The 24,027-nt window shown below is 34.0% G+C and overlaps 1 protein-coding gene across 1 annotated transcript in view; it reads left to right on the top strand.

Moving 5' to 3' along the window:
* The window catches only part of Vps13b (vacuolar protein sorting 13 homolog B), a 720,349-nt gene that overhangs the window by 372,546 nt on the left and 323,776 nt on the right, over positions 1–24,027 (top strand). Inside the window, exon 25 of the mRNA XM_077801386.1 lies at positions 7,799–8,002. Coding sequence (XP_077657512.1) covers positions 7,799–8,002 — 204 coding nt within the window. The remainder of the gene's footprint in view (positions 1–7,798; positions 8,003–24,027) is intronic.

Here is a 24,027-nt window from a genome sequence, read left to right as displayed (position 1 = left end):
AAATTATTGATTATAAGTTCCTATGACAACCCATTTTGTACCTTGCATTTAGTTTATGTAGTTTTTTTCTTTTTTTCCTCTTACGGTTTACCTTGTGGTTAAATGACTTATCTGATAATGAGTTTTGATTCTTTCTCATTATTTTTGGTTTGCCTATGGTACATTTTTGCCCCTGAGGTTTACAAAAAAAAAAACATTGATTATAATAAGCTATTTCAAAATTATTGCAATGTCATATCTATCATGAAGAAAAACTATAAAAGAAAAATATACTAATAATAACACAAAACTTGCACTCTATTCTTTGGTACATTTTGGATTTTTGATGTCCCACTTTACATTTTTCTGTATTACCTTTCTCTTAATATAGTATATTAATTGCTTTGCATTTCATCTTTATATTAAAGAAACGAATGGTTTATATGCCATGTTTATAACATTAGAGCATTCTGACTTTGTATAGTTACTTTTACCAGTGGTTTTATACCTTTTGATGTTTTGTTCTTGCACATTAATGTCTCTTCTAAGTTTGAAGAACTAACTCCCTTTAGCATTTTTTTGTAGGACCAGTCTGATGGAGGTATATTCCCTCAAGTTTGTTTTTGTTTAGTTTGGTTTTGGTGGTTGTTTGGTCTGGAAATGTTTAACTCCTATTAATTTCTAAAGATACCTTTGCTTGATATACAGTATTCTTGGTTGGCAGGATTTTTTCTTTCAGTGCTGCGAAAAAATCTCAGCTCATACTCACCTGGTCTTTAATATTTCTTTTGAGAAGTCTGTTGTCAGGTGAATTGGGACACAAGAGTGTCTATTTTCTTGATGCCTTCAGGATTTTCTCTTTATTGTTCAAGTCTGAGAACTTGACTATACTATGTCTTTAGGGTAGTCTTGATTGAGTTAAATCTGACCAGTGGACTTTGATGTTACTGTTCCTTCCCATAGGTTTCAGAATTTTTCAATTTTCTCTGAATAAGCTTTTTTCCTCTTTGACAGTCTAAAGTTCCTCTTGAGCCCTTTTACCCATCATTATTTATTTTCTCCCTTCCAGTGATATATTTTTAAATATCGTGTTTTTTAATTCCCTAATCACTCGTTGTTTAATGTATTCTTATATTTATGCCTTCTATCATGTTTTTAGTTACACTTACTGTACTTTTAAATTTCAGTTTAATTTTTTAAAAATAGCATCCATTTTTCTGTTGCACTACTGAATCAATTTTCAGTCTTCTGAAGTTTGTTAAGTATTCTTTTTTTTGTTTTTGGAAATTGTACACTTTATTTTTTTATTCTTATTTGATATATAGGACAGCAGAATGCATTTAAATTCATAGTACACATATAGAGCACAATTTTTCATGTCTGGTTATACACAAAGTACATACATGTACTTAGGGTAATGATGTCCATCTCATTCCACTGTGGATCCTACCCCCCCTCCCCCTCCTTCCACTTTGCCCCGTCTAAAGTTTTATCTCATGATCCACAGAACCCCATCCCCATTATGAATCGGCATCCTCATATTAGAGAAAACATTCAGCATTTAGTTTGGGGGGATTGGCTTACTTCACTTAGCATAATATTCTCCAACTCCATCCATATTACTGTAAATGCCATAATTTTATTCTCTTTTAATGCTGAGTAATATTCCATTGTGTATATATACAACAGTTTCTTTATCCATTCATCTATTGAAGGGCATCTAGGTTGGTTCCACAATTTAGCTATTGTGAATTGTGCTGCTATAAACATTGATGTGGCAGCATCACTATAGTATGCTGTTTTTTAAGTCCATTGGGTATAAACCCAGGAGTGGGATGGCTGGGTCAAATGGTGGTTCCATTCTAAGTTTTCCAAGGATTCTCCATACTGCTTTCCAGATTGGCTACACCAATATGGGGTCCCATCAACAATGTATGAGCATGCCTTTTTTCCCCACCTTCTTGCCAACACTTATGTTGTTTGTATTCTTTTTTAAATTAAATTATCTCTTTATTCTAATTTGTTATATATGACAGCAGAATGCAATTCATTTCATATTACACATATAGAGCACAATTTTTCAAGTCACTGGTTGTATACAAAGGATTTTCCTACCATTCCTTCTTCATAAATGTACTTAGGGTATTGATGTCTAACTCATTCCACCCTCTTTCCTATCCCCATTCTCCCTCCCTTCCCCTCCCTCCCCTTTGTCTATCTAAAGTTCCTCCATTCCTCCTATGCTCCTCCATTGCCATTATGAGTCAGCATCCTCATATCAAAGAAAACATTTGGCCTTTGGTTTTGTGGGATTGGCTTTCTTCACTTAACATTATAGTCTCTAACTCCATCCATTTACCTGAAAATGCCATGAATTTGTTGTCTTTTAATGCTGAGTAATCTTCCATTGTTTATACATACCAAAGTTTCCCTATCCATTCATCAACTGAAGGACATCTGGGTTGGTTCCACAAATTAGCTATTGTAAATTGTGCTACTATAAACATTGATGTGGCTGTGTCCCTATAGAATGCTGTTTTTAAGTCCTTTAGGTGTAAGCCAAGGACTGGGATAGCTGTGTCAAATAGTGATTCCATTCCAAGTTTTCCAAGGATTCTCCATACTGCTTTCCAGATTGGCTGCACCACTTTGCAGTTCTACCAGCAATGTATGAACATGCCTTTTCCCACAAATTCTTGATAACACTTATTGTTGTTTGTATTCTTGATAGCTACCATTCTGACTGGAGTGAGATGAAATCTTAGAGTAGTTTTGATTTGTGTTTCTCTAATTGCTAGAGATGTTGAACATTTTACATATATTTGTTGATTTATTGTATTTCATCATCTGAGAAGTGTCTGTTCAGTTCCATGACCCATTTATTGATTGGTTATTTGTGGTTTTGGTGTTAAGATTTTTGAATTCTTTATATAGCCTAGAGATTAGTGCTCTATCTGGTGTGCACGTGGTAAATATTTGCTCCCAAAATGTTGGCTCTCTATTCACCTCACTGATTGTTTCTTTTGCTGAGAAGAAACTATTAAATTTGATCCATCCCATTTATTGATTCTTGATTTTATTTCTTGTTCTATAAGAGTTTTGTTAAGGAAGTTGAGGCCTAATCCAACATGATGAAGATTTTGGCCTACCTTTTCTTCTAATAGGCACAGGACCTCTGGTTTTATTCCTAGGTCCTTGATCCACTTTGAGTTGAGTTTTGTGCATGGTGAGAGATAGGGGCTTAATTTCATCTTGCTGCATATGGATGTCTAGTTCTTCCAGTACCATTTGTTGAAGAGGCTATCTTTTCTCCAATATAATTTTTCAGCGTCTTTGTCTTATATGAGATATCTGTATTTATGTGGGTTTGTCTCTGTGTCCTCTATTCTTGAAGTCTATGTTGTCGCTAATACCATGCCTTTTTTTGTTACTATTGCTCTATAGTATAGTTTACGGTCTGGAATAGTGATACCATGTGCTTCACTCTTCTTGCTAAGGATTGCTTTGACTATTCTGGGTCTCTTATTTTTCCAGATGAATTTCATGACTACTTTTTCTATTTCTATGAGAAATGCCATTGGAATTTTGATTGGAATTGCATTAAATCTGTATAGTGCTTTGGGTAGTATGGTCTTTTTTTCAATTTTTTTTTAATCTTTATGTTTTTAGTTTTTGGTGGTTACAACATCTTTATTTTTATGTGGTGCTGAGGATCCAACCCAGCGCCCCGCACATGCCAGGTGAGCGTACTACCATTTGAGCCACATCCCCAGCCCCAGTATGGTCTTTTTAGCAATATTAATTTTGCCTATCCAAGAACAAGGGACATCTTTGCATCTTCTAATGTCCTCTTTAATTTATTTCTTTCATGTGCTATAATTTTCATTGTAGAGTTCTTTCACCTGTTTCATTAAGTTGATTCCAAGTCTTTTTTTTTTTTTTTTTGAGTCTATGGTAAATGGAGTAGTTTTCCTACTTTCTTTTAGAGTATTTGTCACTGATATACAGAAATGCCTTTGATTTATGGGTGTTGATTTTATATCCTGTTACTTTCTTGGATTCATTTATTAGTTCTAGAGGTTTTCTGGTGGAATTTTTTTGATCTTCTAGTTATAGAATCAGCAAATAGTGCTAATTTGAGTTCTTCTTTTTCAATCTGTATCCCTTTAATCTTTTTCATCTATCTAATTGTTCAGGCTAGTGTTTCAAGAACTAAGTTAAATAGAAGTGTTGAAAGAGGGCATCCCTGTCTTGTTCCAGGTTTTAGAGGGAATGCTTTCAATTTCTCTTCTTTTAGAATGATGTTGGACTGGGGCTTAGCATAGATACCTTTTACAATGTTTTATGTGTTACCCATAGTTTTTCTCATGTTTTGAACATGGATGAGTGATATATTGTGCATCTATTGAGATGATCATATATGATTTTTATCAATCTATTGATGTGATGCATTACATTTGTTGATTTCCATATTTTGAACCCACCTTGCATCCCTGGGATGAACCCCACTTGATCGTGGTGCAGTATCTTTATTTTTGTATTTGATTTGCCAGAATTTTATTGAGAATTTTTGCATCTATATTCTTTTAAGAGATATTGGTCTGAAGTTTTCTTTCTCTAATGTGTCTTTGTCTGGTTTTGGAATCAGGGTGATATTGGCCTCATAGAATGAATTTAGAAGTCTTCCTTCTTTTTCTATTTCACAAAATAATTTGTGGAGTATTGGTATTAGTTTCTTCTTTAAAGGTCTTGTAGAACTCACCTGTGTATCCATCCAGTCCTGGGCTTTTCTTGGTTGTCTGGTTTCTGATGGTGTCTTCTATTTTTTTGCTTGAAATTTATCTGTTTAAATTTTGTGTATCATCCTGATTCAGTTTGGGCAAATCATATGACTGTAGAAATTTGTCAGTGCCTTTAATATTTTCTATTTATTGGAGAACAAATTTTCAGAATAATTTCTAATTATCTTCTGTATTTCATAGTGTCCATCATGATATTTCCTTTTTCATCACAGATTGAATAATTTATGTTTTCTCTTTCCTTCTCTTTGTTAGCACGGCTATGGTTTATTGATTTTATTTATTTTTTCAAGGAATCAACTTTTTGTTTTGTCACTTTTTAAAATTGTTTCTTTTGTTTCTATTTCATTGATTTCAGCTTTGATTTTAATTATTTCATGTTTTAAATTCTCTGTACCTTAGTTTTATTGGCAAAACAAAAGTTCTTGATGCATGTGTAAAAACATCTCAGCATTGACGGATTAAATACTTACTTTAGTCTTTATAATTTGACTTTATACATGTGTTTCCAGAAATTCTAAGCAGACTGCTTGTTTTTCTCAGAGGCTGTAGTCACTACTACTATTTTGTCACTAAATGGTGCTTTAAGTTTAGTTTTCTGAGTCTCCTTTTGATGACTTGTGCTATTTTAGCTCTAGGCTATGATCGAAACCCAATTTTTCCCAATTTTTCATTGGTGTGTTGTTCACCATAAACTGAGGATTTACCTAAAAAGAGTAGTCCATCCTACAAGCCTCTGGCAGGTGCCACTGGAAAGGCCCGTTCATCTCATCCATAGTTATTGGCCTATAATCAGGTACCACGGAATTCTGCTTGGCTCTTAGCAGACTCACACTGGGCCCACCTGAGGTTCCAATGTCATTCCTGGGACACTAATGCTTCAATCTCTTGTCATACCTTGAGCCCACATCTCATGGAGTCCAGTGTAGCACTAGGTATAACCAAGGCCTGCATTGTTATGGGTTGTCTACTTCTGAGATTGCTCATGGCCCAAGAGCACTGCAATTAGGTTAGATAATGCTGGCCAGAATAGAAGACCAATAGACTAGGGCTGCATGTCTCTGGTGACAACATGACTGTTTCATAGGCCCTATCTGCAGACAGATTACCACTGTAGAATCTTACTAATTTGGGGTTATTACAGATAATGCTGCTGTGAACATTTGTGTACATATGTCTTTCTGTGGATGTAGGCTTTCACTCTCCCCAGTTAAGAAGGAAAGTTTCAGATGCTCTTAATCCTCATCAATATGTGGAATGGTTAGGCTTTTTAATTTTAGAATTTAATTTAATTCTATAGGTGGACAGTGGTAATTCATTGTGGATTTCATTGGCATAGTTTTTCAAGACAATTTGAAAAATGAGAGTTGAACATTTATTTTGTTAAACATTTACTTTTTGAAGAAAATCTGAGTTAGTAACTTTCTTTTTTCAAAGTAGAAATATGTTTAAGGTTTATGTCATTGTTTGCTTGGCACTTTAAACAACATTTTTGACATTCATACTCAATTTTTTAATAATCACAGTCAAAGAAATTAGAAATTGTGACAATGAAAGTATCATTTTTCTTAAGTAAATAAACCTCTGCTCTTAAAGTATGTATAACTTGTTTCCTTTGCTTTATATTCTCCTTATTAGTCACTTCTCTTATTTAAAAAAATCAAAATGACCTTTTTGAAAAATGTGGTTTGCAACAAAATTGTTTCATTGTACAAAGAAACTTATTCATCATTCCAAGGAAGAAAAAAAAATTGAACTAAAAGTTTTCTCTGAGAAAAAACTTTTATTGGATCTTTAGCCATTTACATTATTTTAAAACAAAAACAGTTATAACCTGAGATTGGAGACTTCATTACACAAAAAGCAAGAGAAAACTGTATCCCCAAGTACTGTTTTATGTCAAATAAGGATTGACAACAGTGTTTTTAATGCATCTGTTCTGCCCACATAAGAAGACAGCTTCATCATCTGGATGTGTCCTAAGGCTGAAACTTCTTATAAATATAAGAATTTCACATTTTTTTTTAAGATGGCAAGCAGAATATGGTATCCAGCTGTGGATTTGCTTATATATTATGTTTGCATTTTTTTCCCTGAACTTGTTTTATACAGTATATGGCAATATGTTGTTATATAAATTCCATGATTAATGCTTATTTATGAAATCTTGTGCATATATCTTAGAGTGTAGCCAAACAATGTGCAAGTTAAACAGTTGTTTTCTCTGAATATTGTAATGACATATCCCGCTGGAGTAGTGGGTTGGCTCTTCATCTATAGAAAACTCCATATGTAACATGTTGTGTTCTTTTTCAATTTTATATCATTCTTTTATAATTAATTTTGCCAAGCAGAAATCCTACTTTCAGTGTCACATCTCAGAAAAAGAGAATATTTATGGCTGGGGATGTGGCTCAAGCAGTAACGCGTCGCCTGGCATGCACCGGGCACTGGGTTCGATCCTCAGCACCTCATAAAAAATAAAATAAAGATGTTGTGTCCACCAAAGCTGAAAAATAAATATTAAAAGATTCTCTCTCTCTCTCTCTCTCTCTCTCTCTCTCTCTAAAAAAAAAAAAAGAAAGAAAATTTAGACAAATTCTTTAGAAATAAGGATGGTAGTTATTTTCTAGTAATTATTTTATTTTGACTCTGTTCTCTATTTAAGAGACACCTGAATTTGTTCTACCTTTTATATATATATATATATATATATATATATATATATATATATATATATATATATATATATATATGTTAAATCTACTTTTCCTAGCAAGTTATTAGGGTTTTAATCCACAGAAATGCTGAGTTGATTATAAGACATCACAATATGAGTATGAGGCAAAAAGCAAGAGGTAAATAATGGTAAATATTTGTTTTGTAGATTGTTTCCTTGGACTAGTTAATTTTCTCATAGTTAACATTTTAGTGGATTGTGACTTTATAACTAGAAGTTGAAAAACTTGTTTTCTTTGCTTTTTAAATTTTTTTTATTTTTATTTTTGTTTTTTGCTTAGGTCCAGCTCTTCTGTGAGTTAATTGATACCATGAAGAAGGTTTGGAATAAGATTCAGAGGAGAGGCAATCTTAATTCATTTTCAGCCTACTCAGATACTGTGGTAGGGCCTGTCCCTAGTTCTCCAGTTCGAAGCAGTGTAGGCACAGCTCCTCCAGATGCTAGCACATGCAGCCCATCTGCTGATATTGGAACTACTACTGAGGTAAGTGTTTTTGAAAAATTCTGTTACCAAATGAAGGGTAATATATAACATAGAGTTCCATATCATGGTTGGGAGTGAAGGTGATCTCATCACTGTGGAAGCTGACAGATTCAGAAGGCTCTTGAGGAACTGTTTTAACAGTAACTGTGTGTTATGTTCCATTTTGGTCCAAGTATTTTTATCACTTTCAGTAGGCTGTGGGCTAATTCAGGACTATGTAACTCTGAAATTGGAAGAAGCTGAGACAGTGAAAGCATGTTTCCTTAAGACTATGGAAACTTAGAAGTTGAGTGGAAAAGAGGGTCATATTCTCACTTTCCCTATTTGTGTGCTTCCAGACCTTTCTTTGACTAAGGTGTTACTGTTTTCTTTAGTTTTATGGTTTTTAACCCTATCATGTGCAGTGTTCTCACCTTCTTCCCTTCAATCATAAAATTCTTTCTTTTTATTTTTAACACCCTAACTTTACCAAACATGCTGATACCCCTCTTATATGACAAATATTTTATAATGGAACTTCATTATCCTGAATTGAAAATAAAAGTGTCATAACATGAAATGAAAATTAAAAGTGATAAAACCTATATACACATAGTTTAAAATGTACAATATATAAATACATAAAGGAAAGTAATGTGTATTTTAGTATACAAATGCTTTGGTGTGACATATTAGAATACCTAGTGGAATAGTCAGATACACATAATGATTGTGAATAGGATGGTTACAAATAGACTTTTGCAAGTCTATTTTAAATACCATAACTAGTATTGCTGTTGGTGGTGTATTTTCTGAAATAGTGACAAACTTGACAAAGTTCTGAACAAAGCGTAGTTCAGTCTTTTATATCAGTATTTGCATTTCTGCAACTCTTAATATTAAAGTCATATAAAGTAGAAAACATATTGTGTTCAGATTGAAAACAGATTTTATGCACAAATATTCATGAATCAGATTTTACCTATGTGATTTATGTGTGAGATTGGCTTCATTTTGCAAGATTAACTGTTTTATTCACAACAGAACCTCTTACATCTCTATAACTCCTATCCCTGAAATTCCAGCAATGACCCAAAAAAACATCCTCATTCACTTCCAGAACACCTCCTACACTGCTGAACTTCCCCACTGAGAAATACTGTCTTATAGTAGATGGAGGTAGAAGTTAGGTGCATAAAGACATCAATTCCTCTGGAAACAAATCTAAATATAGAATAGATGAACAGTGAAGTAAATGGAGTGTTAAAGTTTTTTTTTCTCTTACAAATCAGTAATAGCAAACAAAATCAGAAGGGCAACTTTTACCTGCTATGAAGCTTTTAAATACTTTCAGTAGATGCAGGTAACCCCTTACACAAACAACTTCTCCCTTCTGCTCATTGAGAATTGTAAAAAGCATTGACCCAAGTGAAAACTAACTAACTAACTTCCTTCCTTCCTTCCTTCCTTCCTTCCTTCCTTCCTTCCTCCCTCCCTCCCTCCCTCCCTCCCTCCCTCCCTCCCTCCCTCCCTCTTCCAAATGAGGTATTCCTAGAAAGTCTAGATATCATGGTCCTTATGAAGGTAATGGAGTTTATCTGTTCTAGAGTAAAAGCAGTGGATTCATTCTTGGAGATTCTTAATGTTATTTATTAATACACAAAATATTGGAGAAGTTATGCTGTAAAGAAAACTGGTGCCAGGCATCCTGGCACAAATCATCAACTTAACAAGTCTCTGTCTCAAAGTAAAATTTGAAAAAGGATAGGGCCTGTAATCCCAGCTGCTCCAGTGGCTGAGACAGGAGGATCATGAGTTCAGAGTCAGCCTCAGCAAAAGCGAGTTGCTAAGCAACTCAGTGAAACCATGTCTCTAAATAAAATAAGAAATAGGGCTGGGGATGTGGCTCAGTGATTGAGTGCCCCTGAGTTTAATCCCTGGTACCCCCACCCACTCACCGCCACCAAAAAAAGAAAAGGGATAGGATATAGCTCAGTGGCAGTGTGCTTATCTAGTATACTCAGGGCCCTGGAATCAATCCCCAGTACTGCATTCAGTGTAACTTAATTGAATCCAGCAATTTCAAAATGTGTTTAGACTCTTTTCATAGTCTATCTATTAACACTATACAAATACATTTAATAAAATTCTTTGGAAGAGTATTCAAAGAAGTAATAAAGTGCTAGTTACAATTTATTGTTACTTCTTTGTAACAAGTAAAGAAAGAAGTATAGTTTTTTTTATATATAAACTATAGTTACAGCTGAAATTGGTAGAATCTTAGAGACATTTCAATAGTAGAATGGTAAGTTTTCCATTAAACAAGTTTTTTTTTTTCTTTTGCTAAGGAATGTGTTCATAGAGATGAATAGAACTTTCTATTTGGGAAGTAAGAGATATTTTTAAGGAATCTTCATGCTGCTTTCCAGATTGGTTGCACCAATTTGCAGTTCCACCAACAATGTACCAATGTGCCTTTCTCCCCACATCCTTGCCCACATTTATTGTCATCTGTATTCTTGAAAACTACCATTCTGTCTGGAGTGAGATGAAATTTTAGAGTAGTTTTGATTTGCATTTCTCTAATTACTAGAGATGCTGAACATTTTTTCATATATTTGTTGATCAATTGTATATCTTCTTCTGAGAAGTGTCTTGTCAGTTCCCTGACCCGTTTATTGATTAAGTTTTTTTTTTTTTTTTTGCTGTTAACATTTTTTGAGTTCTTTTTATATCCTAAAGATTAGTGCATGTGGCAAAAATTTGTTCCCAAAATGTAGGCTCTCTCTCTTCACCTCATTTGATTGTTTTTGTTTGTTTGTTTTCTGAGAAGAAGCTTTTTAGTTTGAGGTCCATCTAATTTATTAATTCTTGATTTTATTTCTTGTGCTTTAGGATTCTTGTTAAGGAAGTCAGGGCCTAATCCAATGTGATGAATATTTGGGCCTATGTTTTCCTCTATTAGGCACAGGGTCTCTGCACTAATTCCTATGTCCTTGATCCACTTTGAGTTGAGTTTTGTGCATGATGAGAGATAGCGGTTTAGTTTCATTTTGCTGCATATGGTTTTACCAGCACTGTTTGTTGAAGAGTCTATCTTTTCTCCAATGTATATTTTTGGTGTCTTTGTCTAATATGAGATAAGTGTATTTATGTGGGTTTGTGTCTGTTTCCTCTATTTTGTACCATGAGTCTACAAGTCTGTTTTGGTGTCAATACCATGCCGTTTTTGTTACCATAGGTTTGTAGTATAGTTTAAGGTCTGGTATAGTGATGCCTTCTGCTTCACTCTTATTGCTAAGGATTGGTTTGGCTATTCTGGGTCTCTTATTTTTCCAAATGAATTTCATGATTGCCTTTTCTATTTCTATAAGGAATGACAGTGGGATTTTAATTGGAATCTCATTGAATCTGTATAATGCTTTGGGTAGTATGGCCATTTTGGCAATATTAATTTTGCCTAACAGCATGGGAGATTTTTTCCATCTTCTAAGGTCTTCTTCAATTTCTATCTTTAGTGTTCTGTAGTTTTCATTGTAGAGGTCTTTCAACTCTTTTGTTAAGTTGATTCCCAAGTATTTTATTTCATTTTATTTTTTTGAGGCTATTGTGAATTGGGGTAGTTTTCCTAATTTCTCTTTCAGAGGATTGGAATGGAACCACCATTTGTCCCAGCTATCTCACTACTCAGTCCATACCCAAATCAGCATACTGTAGTAAAGCAGCCACATCAATGTTTTCAGCAGCTCAACTCACAATAGCTAAACTGTGGAAGCAACCTATATGCCCTTCAATAGATGAATGGATAGAGAAACGGTAGTATATGTACACAATGGAATATTACTCAGCTTTAAAAGAGAATAAAATTATGACAGTTGCAGGTAAATGGATGGATTTGGAGAATATCATGCTAAGCAAAGTAAGCCAATCCCAAAACACCAAAGGTCTAATGTTCTCTGTGATAATGCTGTTCCTTAAAGGGGGAGGGCATGGGAAAAATACAGGAACTTTGATTGGGCAAAGGGGGGAGAGAGGGGTGGGGAGAGGGCATGGGGGCAGGAAAGATGGTGAAATGAGATGGACATTATTACCCTAGGTATATGTTTGCCTGCACATATGATGTGATGCTACATCATGTACAACCAGAGAAATGAAAAGTAATGCTGCAATTGTATATAGTGAATAAAAATTCTGTCTGCTGTCATATATTCCTAATTAAAATAAATTAGTTAATAAAAAAAGATTTTTTAAAAAAAATTGTAGGTACAGGGGAGCCAGGAATTGTTATTGCTATTGATCATACATACACATATGGACTGCTGTTCATTCTGTAAGGGTCCGGCGGAGCGTCGGAAGGAGAGACCACACAAGAGACTGGCTCCATGCAATTGGCAAAAGGGGATTTATTGGGGATCCATTCCAGCGCGCTGGGGCTCCGTGCTTACTCAAGAAGGGAGAGCAGCCCAGAGCCCCGAGCAGAGGTCAAGCAGAGCTTAAGTACACTTTCTGGAGAGGGTGGTGGGCTTTGCATACATCAGAACAAATCATCATGAGGCGCGGGAAAATTGAACAACAACTCTGAGACGTGATTGGCACATTCATTGGCAGGAACAGGTCAGGCGGGGATGATTGGTCACTCCTAAGCGGGATACACATTCAAACTGATTGGTTTGGGCCCTGTGAGGGACTGCACAGGGCCCTAGGCTAAATGGCCAATAGGGCATTGTTTTAACTATCTCAGGAATCTGGGTGTAACAGAGGAATTTAATAATACCTAATCTTTTACATTCAAGCTTTCCAGCTTAGAAACTTTACCCTTTCATTTCAGGGTATAGTGTGAATGGTATACTCTAGCATTACATAGTGGACAACTTATACAGATGACACAGGGGCCAAAATGTGAGATATAGTATAAATAAATATTCTAGATTTATAGAGGAATGATTGTCAAATTGTTTTTATGAGATTTATAGATATTTTATACAGGAGATAGCATTTGAAATGGATTTTTTTAAATGGATGGGACATTGGTAATAAATTTTATTTTAGTAGCTTTACAACAGACTAGAAGAATAGTATCTTCATTTGCCAATGTGAGGTAATTAAGAAAAAAGGGGGCAAAGATGGGGCTTTTCTCAATACTTAAATTAATTCTAGGATGGGGAAGTAGCTCAGTAGCAGAACACTTGCCTAACATGTTAAGGTCCTGGATTCTTTTCCCAGTACTACAAAACAAACATAAAAAACAAATTAATTCTGATTTTAATAAAGTCATTGCATGACTGTAAATTCACTTGAAATTAGAATGTTGAAATTTTTTTCTCATTGGGTCACAAAGATAAATGATGAAAATGTTCTTAGTGGATTTGTTAGTTTTGTTCCTGTTAGCAAATCAATCTGCTTTGTTTGACAAAGAACCGAAAATGAAACAATACAATCATTTATAAATTAATGCTCAAGCAAAACCATGTAAGCTAGACAAAATGGTGCATGCCTTAATCTCAGTGGCTGGGGAGGCTGAGGCAGGAGGATTGCAAGTTCAAAGATAAACAAAATCATGTGAGATAGCTCACAGAAGATAACAGGAAGTTATGGGAATAGGTATAGATAAAGAAGTAGCAAACATTTCCAAAATGTATCTATCTCCTTAGGACAAGAAAAGACGTGGGCGATTACTACTATTACAATATAGATTTGAAACATGTAGTCACAGAGAAGCATGTTCCCTAAGAAATATCTTAAATAATTTATCTTGTTTTTTTTCCCTAAGAGAAAGGAAGATTTTTATGCAGATGATCATGATAAAAATCAATGCTAAGGCTTTGTTTTAACTTTACCTTATAAGCTAAGAAGGAGATGTTTGTCTTTTGAACAATTAATGTTTTAATTTTTTTGTCTTCCTCTCAAGAAAATATTTATGTGGAGATTAAATTAACTATGTTTGCATCTGAGTTTAAATTTACCTCTATGAGAGTTAGTTAGTAAAGGGTGACATCAAAAAAGATAACAATTGGTTTCCACAGGATATATGAGTGCTTTATCTATGACTCCACCTGTGCTTCTTTAATTCTCTCAGAATTCAAAATTTGTGCCTAAACTTTCATTTCTTTTTCTTTAATTTATAGTGCTGTTAAAAACTATGTTTATTGATCTTTATAATTTTTATTTCCTTTATTTTGGATTCCAACATGGTAGGTTACATTATTGCTAATCTGTAAAAAATTATTACCATGTACATATTACAAAAAGATGTTTTTATGGTTTTGATGAATTTGCCTTTATATTTAAACGTTACCTGATAAGCAGAAATAAAATGCTCTCTTGTTGGAGAAGCCATAGAATGATATGAGACTATATAGGACCTAGACTATGGGGAGAGTATATAAACATATTTTGTTTGAATCCCTTCAAAAGCCTTTATGCTTCTTTGAACATAGCATTCATGGACAATTCTAGGATTCCTTTGCTCTTATTGGTCATCATTGTTGTGGTACTCTTTTGATTATAAGGATTTTTTTTGACACTGTAATATAAACGGAATTATCTATACATAGATTTAAATATACAGTGTGTATTTTGTGGTTAATTATAGCAGTACTATAATTACTAACTGAGATTACATCATCTTAAGGGAAATAAGTCAAACTCAGAAGGTTAAGGATCATATGTTTTCTCTCAAAGGCAGAAGCTAGAGAGGAAAAAGGAAAACAAAGCTGGGGGTGGATCTCCTAATAAATCAAAGGAAAATAAGTAGAGGAGAGAGATCAAAAGGAGGGAGGTGGGAAAGGAGGAAATGCTGGGGAGTGATACTGGCAAAATTATATTGTTATGTTTTTGAGCCTGTTCAAATATGTAACAAATCCCATGAATATGTGTAATTATAATACACCAATATAAAATGTGGGAACAAAAAGAATTTACCTGTTCTCAGGGGCAAATGGGAAAATTGTGTCAAGGAGATTTGTATTAGCCTTCTATTTTGGAACATTTAGTAATTAAAAGCACTTTATATGCATTATCTCTTTTAATTCTCAAACCAGTGTTGAATTTGTGACTATAGAGGTTAAGTGATTTGCTCAAAGTCATGAAATTACTAAGTGGCAAAACTGAAACTAAAACTTCTACATTCTGATTCCAAAGTCTCAAATGTGTTTTTATCATATGAAGTTTACAACTTGATCCAGTGGTTAATCTTCCTTTTTTTAGTAAGTTGTTGTTCACCAAATGTAGATGCGTTCTTTATCCTGCTTAGTACATGAGGTTTTGTGGGATGTTTTCCATCAATTCTAGAACATTCTTAGCTAGTATCATTTGAGGCAATACATCTCCCATATTCTCTATTTCCTTTCTTCTTCTATTTCTGGAACTTCTTGTTTTCTTTTTCTGTGTCTTTAACACCCACCAGCCACTACCATCACCTTTTTGCTGTTCCATTATCTCTCTGAGTTTTTCTCTTCAAGTTGTTTGCTTTAATCTCCTTTAATCTTTTTCTTTTTCTGAATTTACTCATTCTCCCTCCAAATGTTTGTAATTGTCACAATGGGAAAATGTGTGACATATGCAGTCGAGGGGAGAGATAAAGAATGTCCACACGCTTTTGCTCTTTTCAATGTTTTATTCACTCAAATCACTCAATACAATTTAACTCTATAGGTTCTTAATCAAGAAAATGACAATCTTTAATGCTGGGCACTGTAATAGACATCATCAATTCAAAGCAAACAATTTTAAGTTAACTCTGAGCACTGCAAACACTTTTAATCATGACACGCTCATGACAGACATTCCCTCCGCATACTAAGCCTAAGTTTTAAGTCTAGGCCTTAAGCCCAGCAGATGCACACTTACACAGACCACAGCCATCAGGTCAGGAACTGATAGAGACTTCTCCTGGTGTAGAGTTGATGGCTAGCTGAAGAGATTTCACCTTCTCACCAGGCTCAAGAGGCTGCTGTAGAGTTTGAGAGCCGTGAGATGATGCAGAGGATCAGGCAGATGATGAGAAGAGTTGGAATATCAGTCCAGGTCCTCATCAGGCTCTCTGGCATGTGTGCATCAGTACTGGCTGGCTGAATGTCTGTTCATTTGCTCCCTTATTCATACCAAATTTTGGGGCTTCTGCTCGCCCTTTTGGTCTCTATCAACTGTTACCAGGTTTCTTAGTGAAAACTCACATCTTAAGAGTCAGGACCTGTGGTCTGTAGTTTCTGCCCTGATATTACCCTTCTAGCTCTTATTAGGGTTATGATAAATGACATGTGACTTCAAGTGACTTCTCTATGACTCTTATCAGGGTGGTGGAAAGTGACTTGTTTTATCAGGTTATGCCTGATGACATAATGGAGGGCTCTGTGGCTTGCCTTGTGAGACTGCAGGTTTATTTTAAAATGGAATTGGTTAGGCTAGGACCTAAGGCCATCCTTATAGTAATCCACTTGGTTTCAGCCAGTGGTTGATACAGTTAGGAGATTAGATGGTGCATTGGTGCTATTTACCTCTTGTATTAACTGGGTCCTCCAAGAGTATAGGTTCTACTAGGGAAATTCTCCTCTGCGGCCTCAGTTATTACTGAGCTTAGGTAACACTCTTTCTTCCTCTTTCCTATCTAGGTCTGAAGATGGTTTGGGTTTCTATTTTTCTTTCTAGTTTCTGGATGCTTCAACATCACTCCCTTAACCTGTCCATCCATTTGTCAGCAGTTACTTTACTAGACCCTCTTTATATGACCAATACCTGTTGAATTCTGTGAACTCTTTGGTCCTTAATAAATATACTTACTTGTATTTTATATTTTCATATTGTCCTGATATATCTGTTCCTTCTTTTATTTCTTGACTTTTTTTTTTTTTTTTTTTGGTAACATACCAGGGAATGAATCTGAGGGTGCTTAACCATTGAGCCACACATCCTCATCTCTCCTTATTTTTTTTTTTTTTTTATTTTGAGACAGGTTCTCTCCAAGTTACTTAGGAACTTACTAAGTTGCTGAGGCTGGCTTTGAATTTGCAATCATCCTGCCTCAGCCTCCTGAGCTGCTGGGATTATAGGCATTTATTTCATGACCTTTAAAAATAAACATTTTATATTCCTTTCAGAATTTTTGCTTCATTTCAGCTATTGGAGACTCTGAGTCTTTGTTAGAAATCTGCTGACTCTCTCATATGCTTTATTTTATCACAGGGATTATCATTTTTTTTATTATGAGCTCATCTCCAACAGTTTAATTTTTCTATGGGACTTCTGTGAACCTTATACCATGGAATTATCCCTACAGTACAATTTTACTTTTGCTTTTGCAAAGGCCCTCCAGATTTACAAAACCAAGGCCAGTTTTTAGGTTCTGTTATCAATAAAGGCTTGCCTTATTGATAAAGGATGTCCCACACTACAAGTAATACACTCTATGATTTTAGTAATTTAAGAATGGCATCATATCTCTACTTTCATCTTGCTCTGTGTGTATGGAAGTCATCCATGACATTGCTTTAGGCTGATGAAGCCTATTGTCTCATACCTCTTTTGCCAAAAACGCAGCTCTTTTGGCTCTGGGCTGTATGCAAAGGACTTTCCATATGCAGCCCCTGAATGAGCCTCAGAATGCTAGGCTCAACCTTATCTAAGCTTGCCACTTCTACTTTCTACCATAGACTCAACTCCCTCTTGTCACCCTAGTGACATTTCTGACACTTTAGGATTTATCTCTAAATTTTATTTCAAGTTTGGCTATGATATTCATTGGAAATAGGATGAGACTCTCAAATTGGGAAATTTTGAAGAGTTAAATAAAAGGTGTTTACTGGGAGGAGAAACCCCAGAATATGGTATAATACTAACTAGTTAATATTGAAATGAACACTGATAGGCTTAAATGGCAACAGGAAGCAATTATGAGAATGGGAAATAAATACCCTTACTTCATTCTCTTCTCTCCTTCCTATTTCCTTTCATATTCCCCTTTGACTGGAATCAGTTAAAAACCAGAGGAAAAGGCAGTGCATCTCTATTGTTCATATAGATTAGCCTTTTAAATCATAGAGGATGGTGGCACATGCAGAGCAGATTTAGAGGGCCAAAGAAAATATACATGACAATTCCATGTATTTAAACAAAATAGCATGGTGTTTTATTCAGAATTTTTACATTTTTATAGTATAAACAAGAATTGTTCATTTCAGTTTAGTCTCAATGTTAAATTTTTTTGACATTCAATGTCAGTCTTTGAATCGCTTTGCCTTATACAATGTTATATTAGATCTCAAAACAATTGATTAACTTTTTTGATGATTTGAGTGGGGGCGGGTAGGACTAGGGATTTTAACCTCAGGGAACTTTACCACTAAAATACATCCCAACCCTTTTTTAATTTTTTAATGTGTTGCTGAGGATCCCACCCAGTGCCTACCACATGCTAGAGGAGCGCTGTACTGCTGAGCCACAATCCCAGCCCTGCCCCAGCCCTTTTTGTTGTTTTTGTTAGACAGGGTCTTATCATGTTGCTGAAGCTGACCTTGAATTTGTGAGCCTCCTGCCTTCTAAGCTACTGGAATATAAGCATGTGCCACTGTGTCTGGACTTTTTTTTTTTTTTTTTTTGTACTAGAGATTGAACTCATAGGAGGAGTACCACTGGCTACATCCTTTTTTACTTTTTGATTTTTTAAAAAATTTTGATACATCATCTTGCTAAGTTTCCTGGGTCCTCGCTGAATTGCTGAGGCTGGCCTTATACTTGGGATACTACTACTTCAGCTTCCCAAATAGCTGGGTTTACAGGTGTATACCACCTCAGGCTGGTGATATTTTTATAACTGTGAAATACATATGACTGAAAATATCCCATTATAATAACAGTTCAGTGGCATTAAGTACATTCACAGTGTTGTGTAACCATAACTACTCTGCATCTCCAGAACTTTTCCATCATTCCTACCAGAAGTTCTCTACTCATCAAAGAACAGTTTCTCAGCCCCTTCTTTCCTTATCTCTGATAACCTCTGTTCTGCTTTGTGTTTCTATGAATTTGCCATTTCGAGTTACTTCATATAAGAGGAACCATATAGTGGTTCCTTTTCGTCCAGTGTAATGTTTTTAAGATTTCACCATGTTTTAGTATGTATCAGAATTTCATCCATTAAGAAATTATACCCCATTTGATTCAAATATATATATGTCAAGATCATTGTACTGTCATGTGTAACTAATATAAAAAAATGCAAAAAAGAAAGAATCTCATCCATTATATATATTAGTTTTATATATATTATATATAAATGTAGTGTGAAATGTATTATTATTATATACATTATAAATGTTATATATCATTATATATATTATATATATTCTAATTAGTTACACATGACAGTGGAATGCACTTTGACATATCATACATAAATGGTTCTTCTGGTTGCACATGATGTACAGTCACACTAGTCATGTAATCCTACATGCACATAGGGTAATAATGTCCTATTCATTCTACTATCCCTCCTACCCTCAAACCCCCTCCCCTCCCTTCACTTTCCTCTGCCTAATCCAAAGTAACTCTCTTCTTCCTTAGCCACCCCCCTTATTGTGAATTTGCACCTGCATATCAGAGAAAATATTCAACTTTTAGTTTGTGAGGATTGGCTTATTTCGCTTAGCATGATATTCTCCAGCTTCATCCATTTATCAGCAAATGCCATCATTTCATTCTTCTTTAAGGCTTAGTAATATTCTATTGTGTTTATATACCACATTTCTTTATCCATTCATCTCTGGAAGGATATCTAGGCTGGTTCCATAGTTTGGCTTTTGTGAATTGAGCTGCTATAAACATTGATATGGTGTCATTGTAGTATGCTGATTTTATGTCATTTAGGTATAAACTGAGGAGTGGGATAGCTGGGTTAAATGGTGGTTCCATTTTAAGTTTCCTGAGGAATCTCCATACCACTTTCTATAATGGTTGCACAAATTTGCAGTTCTACCAGCAATGTATGAGTATACCTTTTTCCTCACATTCTCACCAGCATTTATTGTTGCTTATATTCTTTATAGTTGCCATTCTTTATAATTTAAAAGTAGGCCCAAATCTTCACCATGTTGGTTTAGGATCTGACTTCCTTAACAAGACCCCTAAAACATAAGAAGTAAAATCAAGAATCGATAAATGGGATGGATTCAAACTAACAGGCTTCTTCTCCACAAAAGAAATAATCAGTGACAGGAAGAGAGAGCCTACAGAATGGGAAAATATCTTTACCATATGTGCCTCACATAGAGCATTAATCTCCAGGATATATAATGAACTCAAAAACAAATAACCTAATAAATAAATGGGCTAAGGAACTGAACAACATTTCACAGAAGAAGAAATACAGTTGATCAACAAATGTATGAAAAAATGTTCAACATCTCTACCAATTTAAAGAAATGCAAATCAAAACTACTCTAAGAATTTCATTCATTTTATGACTGATTAACACTCCCGTGTATATAGCATATTTAGTTTAACCCTTTGTCTCTTGACGAATAGGTAGGTTGTTTCCACATTTGGATTTGAACACTATGGTACATGGGTTGATTAGTTTTAGTGAAATCATTTTGACTTCTGCATTTTATTTGACTTGTGTCTAACAAACTGTTTTAAAACTAATACTCTTCAGGTTTTTTTTAACCTAATGATAATTGAGATGTGGAAAAAATAGTAGGGAGAAAATTTTTTAAAAAAGTGTTCTTCTAAGTTAGAAAATCAGTATTGAATAAAGTATATTTTAGGTGTCTTTAGGTGCTTTATTTACACCAATTTTTCTGAATTAGAAGGCACTTTTCTGTCATCTTCATATGATTTGCTTATTACTAACATGGATGGTTTAAAATTATTGTAGCACTTATTATATGTGCTGAACACAACAAATGCGTTCAAGCATATTTCAAAATTTTGGCATAAAATGTGGATACCAAAAGGGAAAATTAGAGTAGTGTGTTTAGTTTCCATAGTAACTTTTCAAATAAACAAAAAAAATAGTACATTTGTAATTTAATTTCTCTAAGGGGTATTTCTTTTCTCCTGGCAAGAACTAAATGCTATCTGCTACTTTCCTACTTGATGTTATAGACTCTCACTTATCTCAGCCCTAATAATTGGCTTTCTCAGATTTTGGTATAGTAATTTTACAGAGTTTGACATGTGAGCAAAGATCTTTCTCTTAATCTGTCAGTTTACAACTGTATTGTCAGAAGAGATTGTCTGAAAATCTTTTAGATCAGCATTTTCACTTTATGTACTAGAACATGGAAATAGTGAATTGAAGGTACCCAAGGTACAGAGTGGGCCAATTTAGATTAGCACAATTCTAAATTGATGGAATCCATGGTAGAGACTGTGGGATTTGACAACTTGGGATTTTATCTCTGCAACTCAAGATCACATTATTTAACCTTAGCTATATTGTCTATAAAATAGGGGTAATATTGATACTTCTTTCAACATGTTAATTCAACCATTTTCTGAGTTTATATTTCTCTAGTACCTTGTGAATACGATATATTTCTTTGTTGATTTTTGTTTTTTAATTTAATTAGGATTTTGCTTCCCTTTGTTATGGGCTAGCTCATTTTGTACTAGATTTATTCTTCAGTATTTGATATTTGTATTCAGTGGATACTTGATTTGTCTCCTTTGTTTATGTGAATAATTATCTTGATGAACTGAGCTTGCATATATGAAACAAACACAGTCTTGGTTGTTATATGTTTTCCTTTTGGTATATTGCTGAAATGTTTGCTAATTGTTTAGGATTTGAGTACCTGTAGTCATGAATGACACTGGCCTTTGACTTTTGTGTCATATAATAGCTTTGTCATATATTGGTATATAGATCATAATGTCTTCAAAAAATAAGTTGGAAGTTTCCCTTCTTGTTCTATTCTCTTACAAGAGTATACTTTTTATGTAAAAACTCTCATGATCAGTATATATTCCCATGATAATCAATAAAATCACTTTGATTAAAGAGGTTTATTATAACACATAACTCATATGTGTTATAATAAATAAAGGGTCTTAGTTTAAGTCTTGTTTAGAAATTTTAACTTATAAGATGATGAGAATACATAGAGAATGAAATAGTTCAGACTACATTGACAATGGACACTTTATGAAGGGAACATAGGAAAGTGTCTTGATCCTGTTCCCAGTCCCAATTCAGCTATATTCCTAGAAACTGAATTTTATATTATTCATTGAAAAATAATGCTCAATGAAAAAATTTGAATTCCATTCCAGGGCCTTATGTCAAAACTAGTGAGCATATTTATTATAGATGCTAACCATATATAATATATTGTTTTTACAAGTATGACTTTTATATTCCAATTTGCATTTTTTGTCTTAATTTTTTTTATTGTGGGAAAACAAACATGTATTAGTCTGTTACTGTAAATAATACCTGAAACCGCCAACTTGTAAAGAGAAAAGATTTATTTTGGCCCAGTTTTGGAGGTTTCAGTGTATGATTGATTGGCCTATTTTTCTTCGGCTGTAGGCTCAGAGTAAAACTGCTCACCACATGGCTAGAAATAAGAAAGCAGAAGAGGAAGAGGCTAGGGTCCCAATATTCAGTCACCCCAAATACCTGGAAGACCTCCCATGAGGCCCCACCTCTTCAAGTTCCCAGTACTTCACCTCCCAGTAGCACCAAGCTGGGGACTAAGCCTTTATTTAACACATAGGCTTTGGGCGGGGCTGGGGGTGGGTATTCCAGATCCAAACTGTAACAATACACAACATAACATTTACCATTTCAACATTTTTTATAAAATTCTGTGCCATTAAATACATTTACATTATTTTACATCCATCCACTTTCATAATATTTTCATTGCTCCCCATTGAAATTCTGTATCTATTAATCAGCAAGTTGAAATCTAAATATTAAATTTTCTGATACATAAATACAGATGTTTTTCCATTTATTTCTATCATCTTTAATTTCTTTTATGAACATTTTGTAATTTTCAGTGTACAAACATTTCCTTTTTTTGGTTAGATTTATTTCTAAGTATTTTATTCTTCTAGATGTGATTATGACTAGAATTTTTTTTATTCACTAATAGTGCATGGAAACAATAGAATATTGTGTTTTGTTTTGGTGTCCTGGAACTTTGCTGAGTTTATTAGTTCTGAAAATTTGTTAGTTTTGTTGAGCTCTTAGATAAGTTTTCTATATATAAGATAATGTAATCTTTCATAAGATGTAATTTTACTTTTTCCTTTCCAATTTGGATGCCTTTTTCTTCTTTTTGTTGCCTAATTGTCCTAATGAGAACTTCTAGTGTAGGTTGGATATATTTTCCAATTCATTTAAAACTATTAGGCAATAATTGTAAAGATGAACATAATTTTCTCTCTTGATAATTATCATTATTGGGAAAGGAAACTTCAGCTTTATTTTGGCCTAATCAAATTTTATGCAAATAGCAAAAGACATATTAACAAATGAGCCCATTTTATTTTCATATTAGTTTTATTTTATGCTATCTTTCATCTGAAATAAGCTTTAAGGTAAACATTATAGATTACTAAGATTGGAACATTTCCTTTGGCTCAGAAGTAAAGGTGTCAAATCATGCTTATATTATCTCAATTCTGTACTAGATTTGGTATATTAACTTTCTACCTCTGTTTATCACCTATTCTCTTTATTGTCAAAGGATAACCTCCATTTATTTTAAACTCTGTACAGGGTAGGTTCTAAGCATATTGTTCTGTAGAATATATATGTTAAATGATTTTACAATATCAACTAATATAATGACTAACACAAATTTAGTTTATCATGGCACATGATATAGAGAAATATTTGTTCAGTAAACCACTACAAATATTTTATATGAATATAACTATATACAAGTTTATATTTTTAGTTTGATTTTATCATTTTAAACCTAATTATATTTTTATCAGATCTGGTATCTTAATTTCCTTAGAGTCTAATTTCACTGTTTATTGTTTTCTTAACTCTTGGTTATAGAAGATTTTTTCCATATGTCTTATAAATTTTG

This window comes from Urocitellus parryii, chromosome 7 (genome assembly GCF_045843805.1).
Source record: "Urocitellus parryii isolate mUroPar1 chromosome 7, mUroPar1.hap1, whole genome shotgun sequence".
In the NCBI taxonomy this organism is placed as follows: Eukaryota; Metazoa; Chordata; class Mammalia; order Rodentia; family Sciuridae; genus Urocitellus; species Urocitellus parryii.
This window is presented reverse-complemented; position numbering and strand designations above follow the sequence as displayed.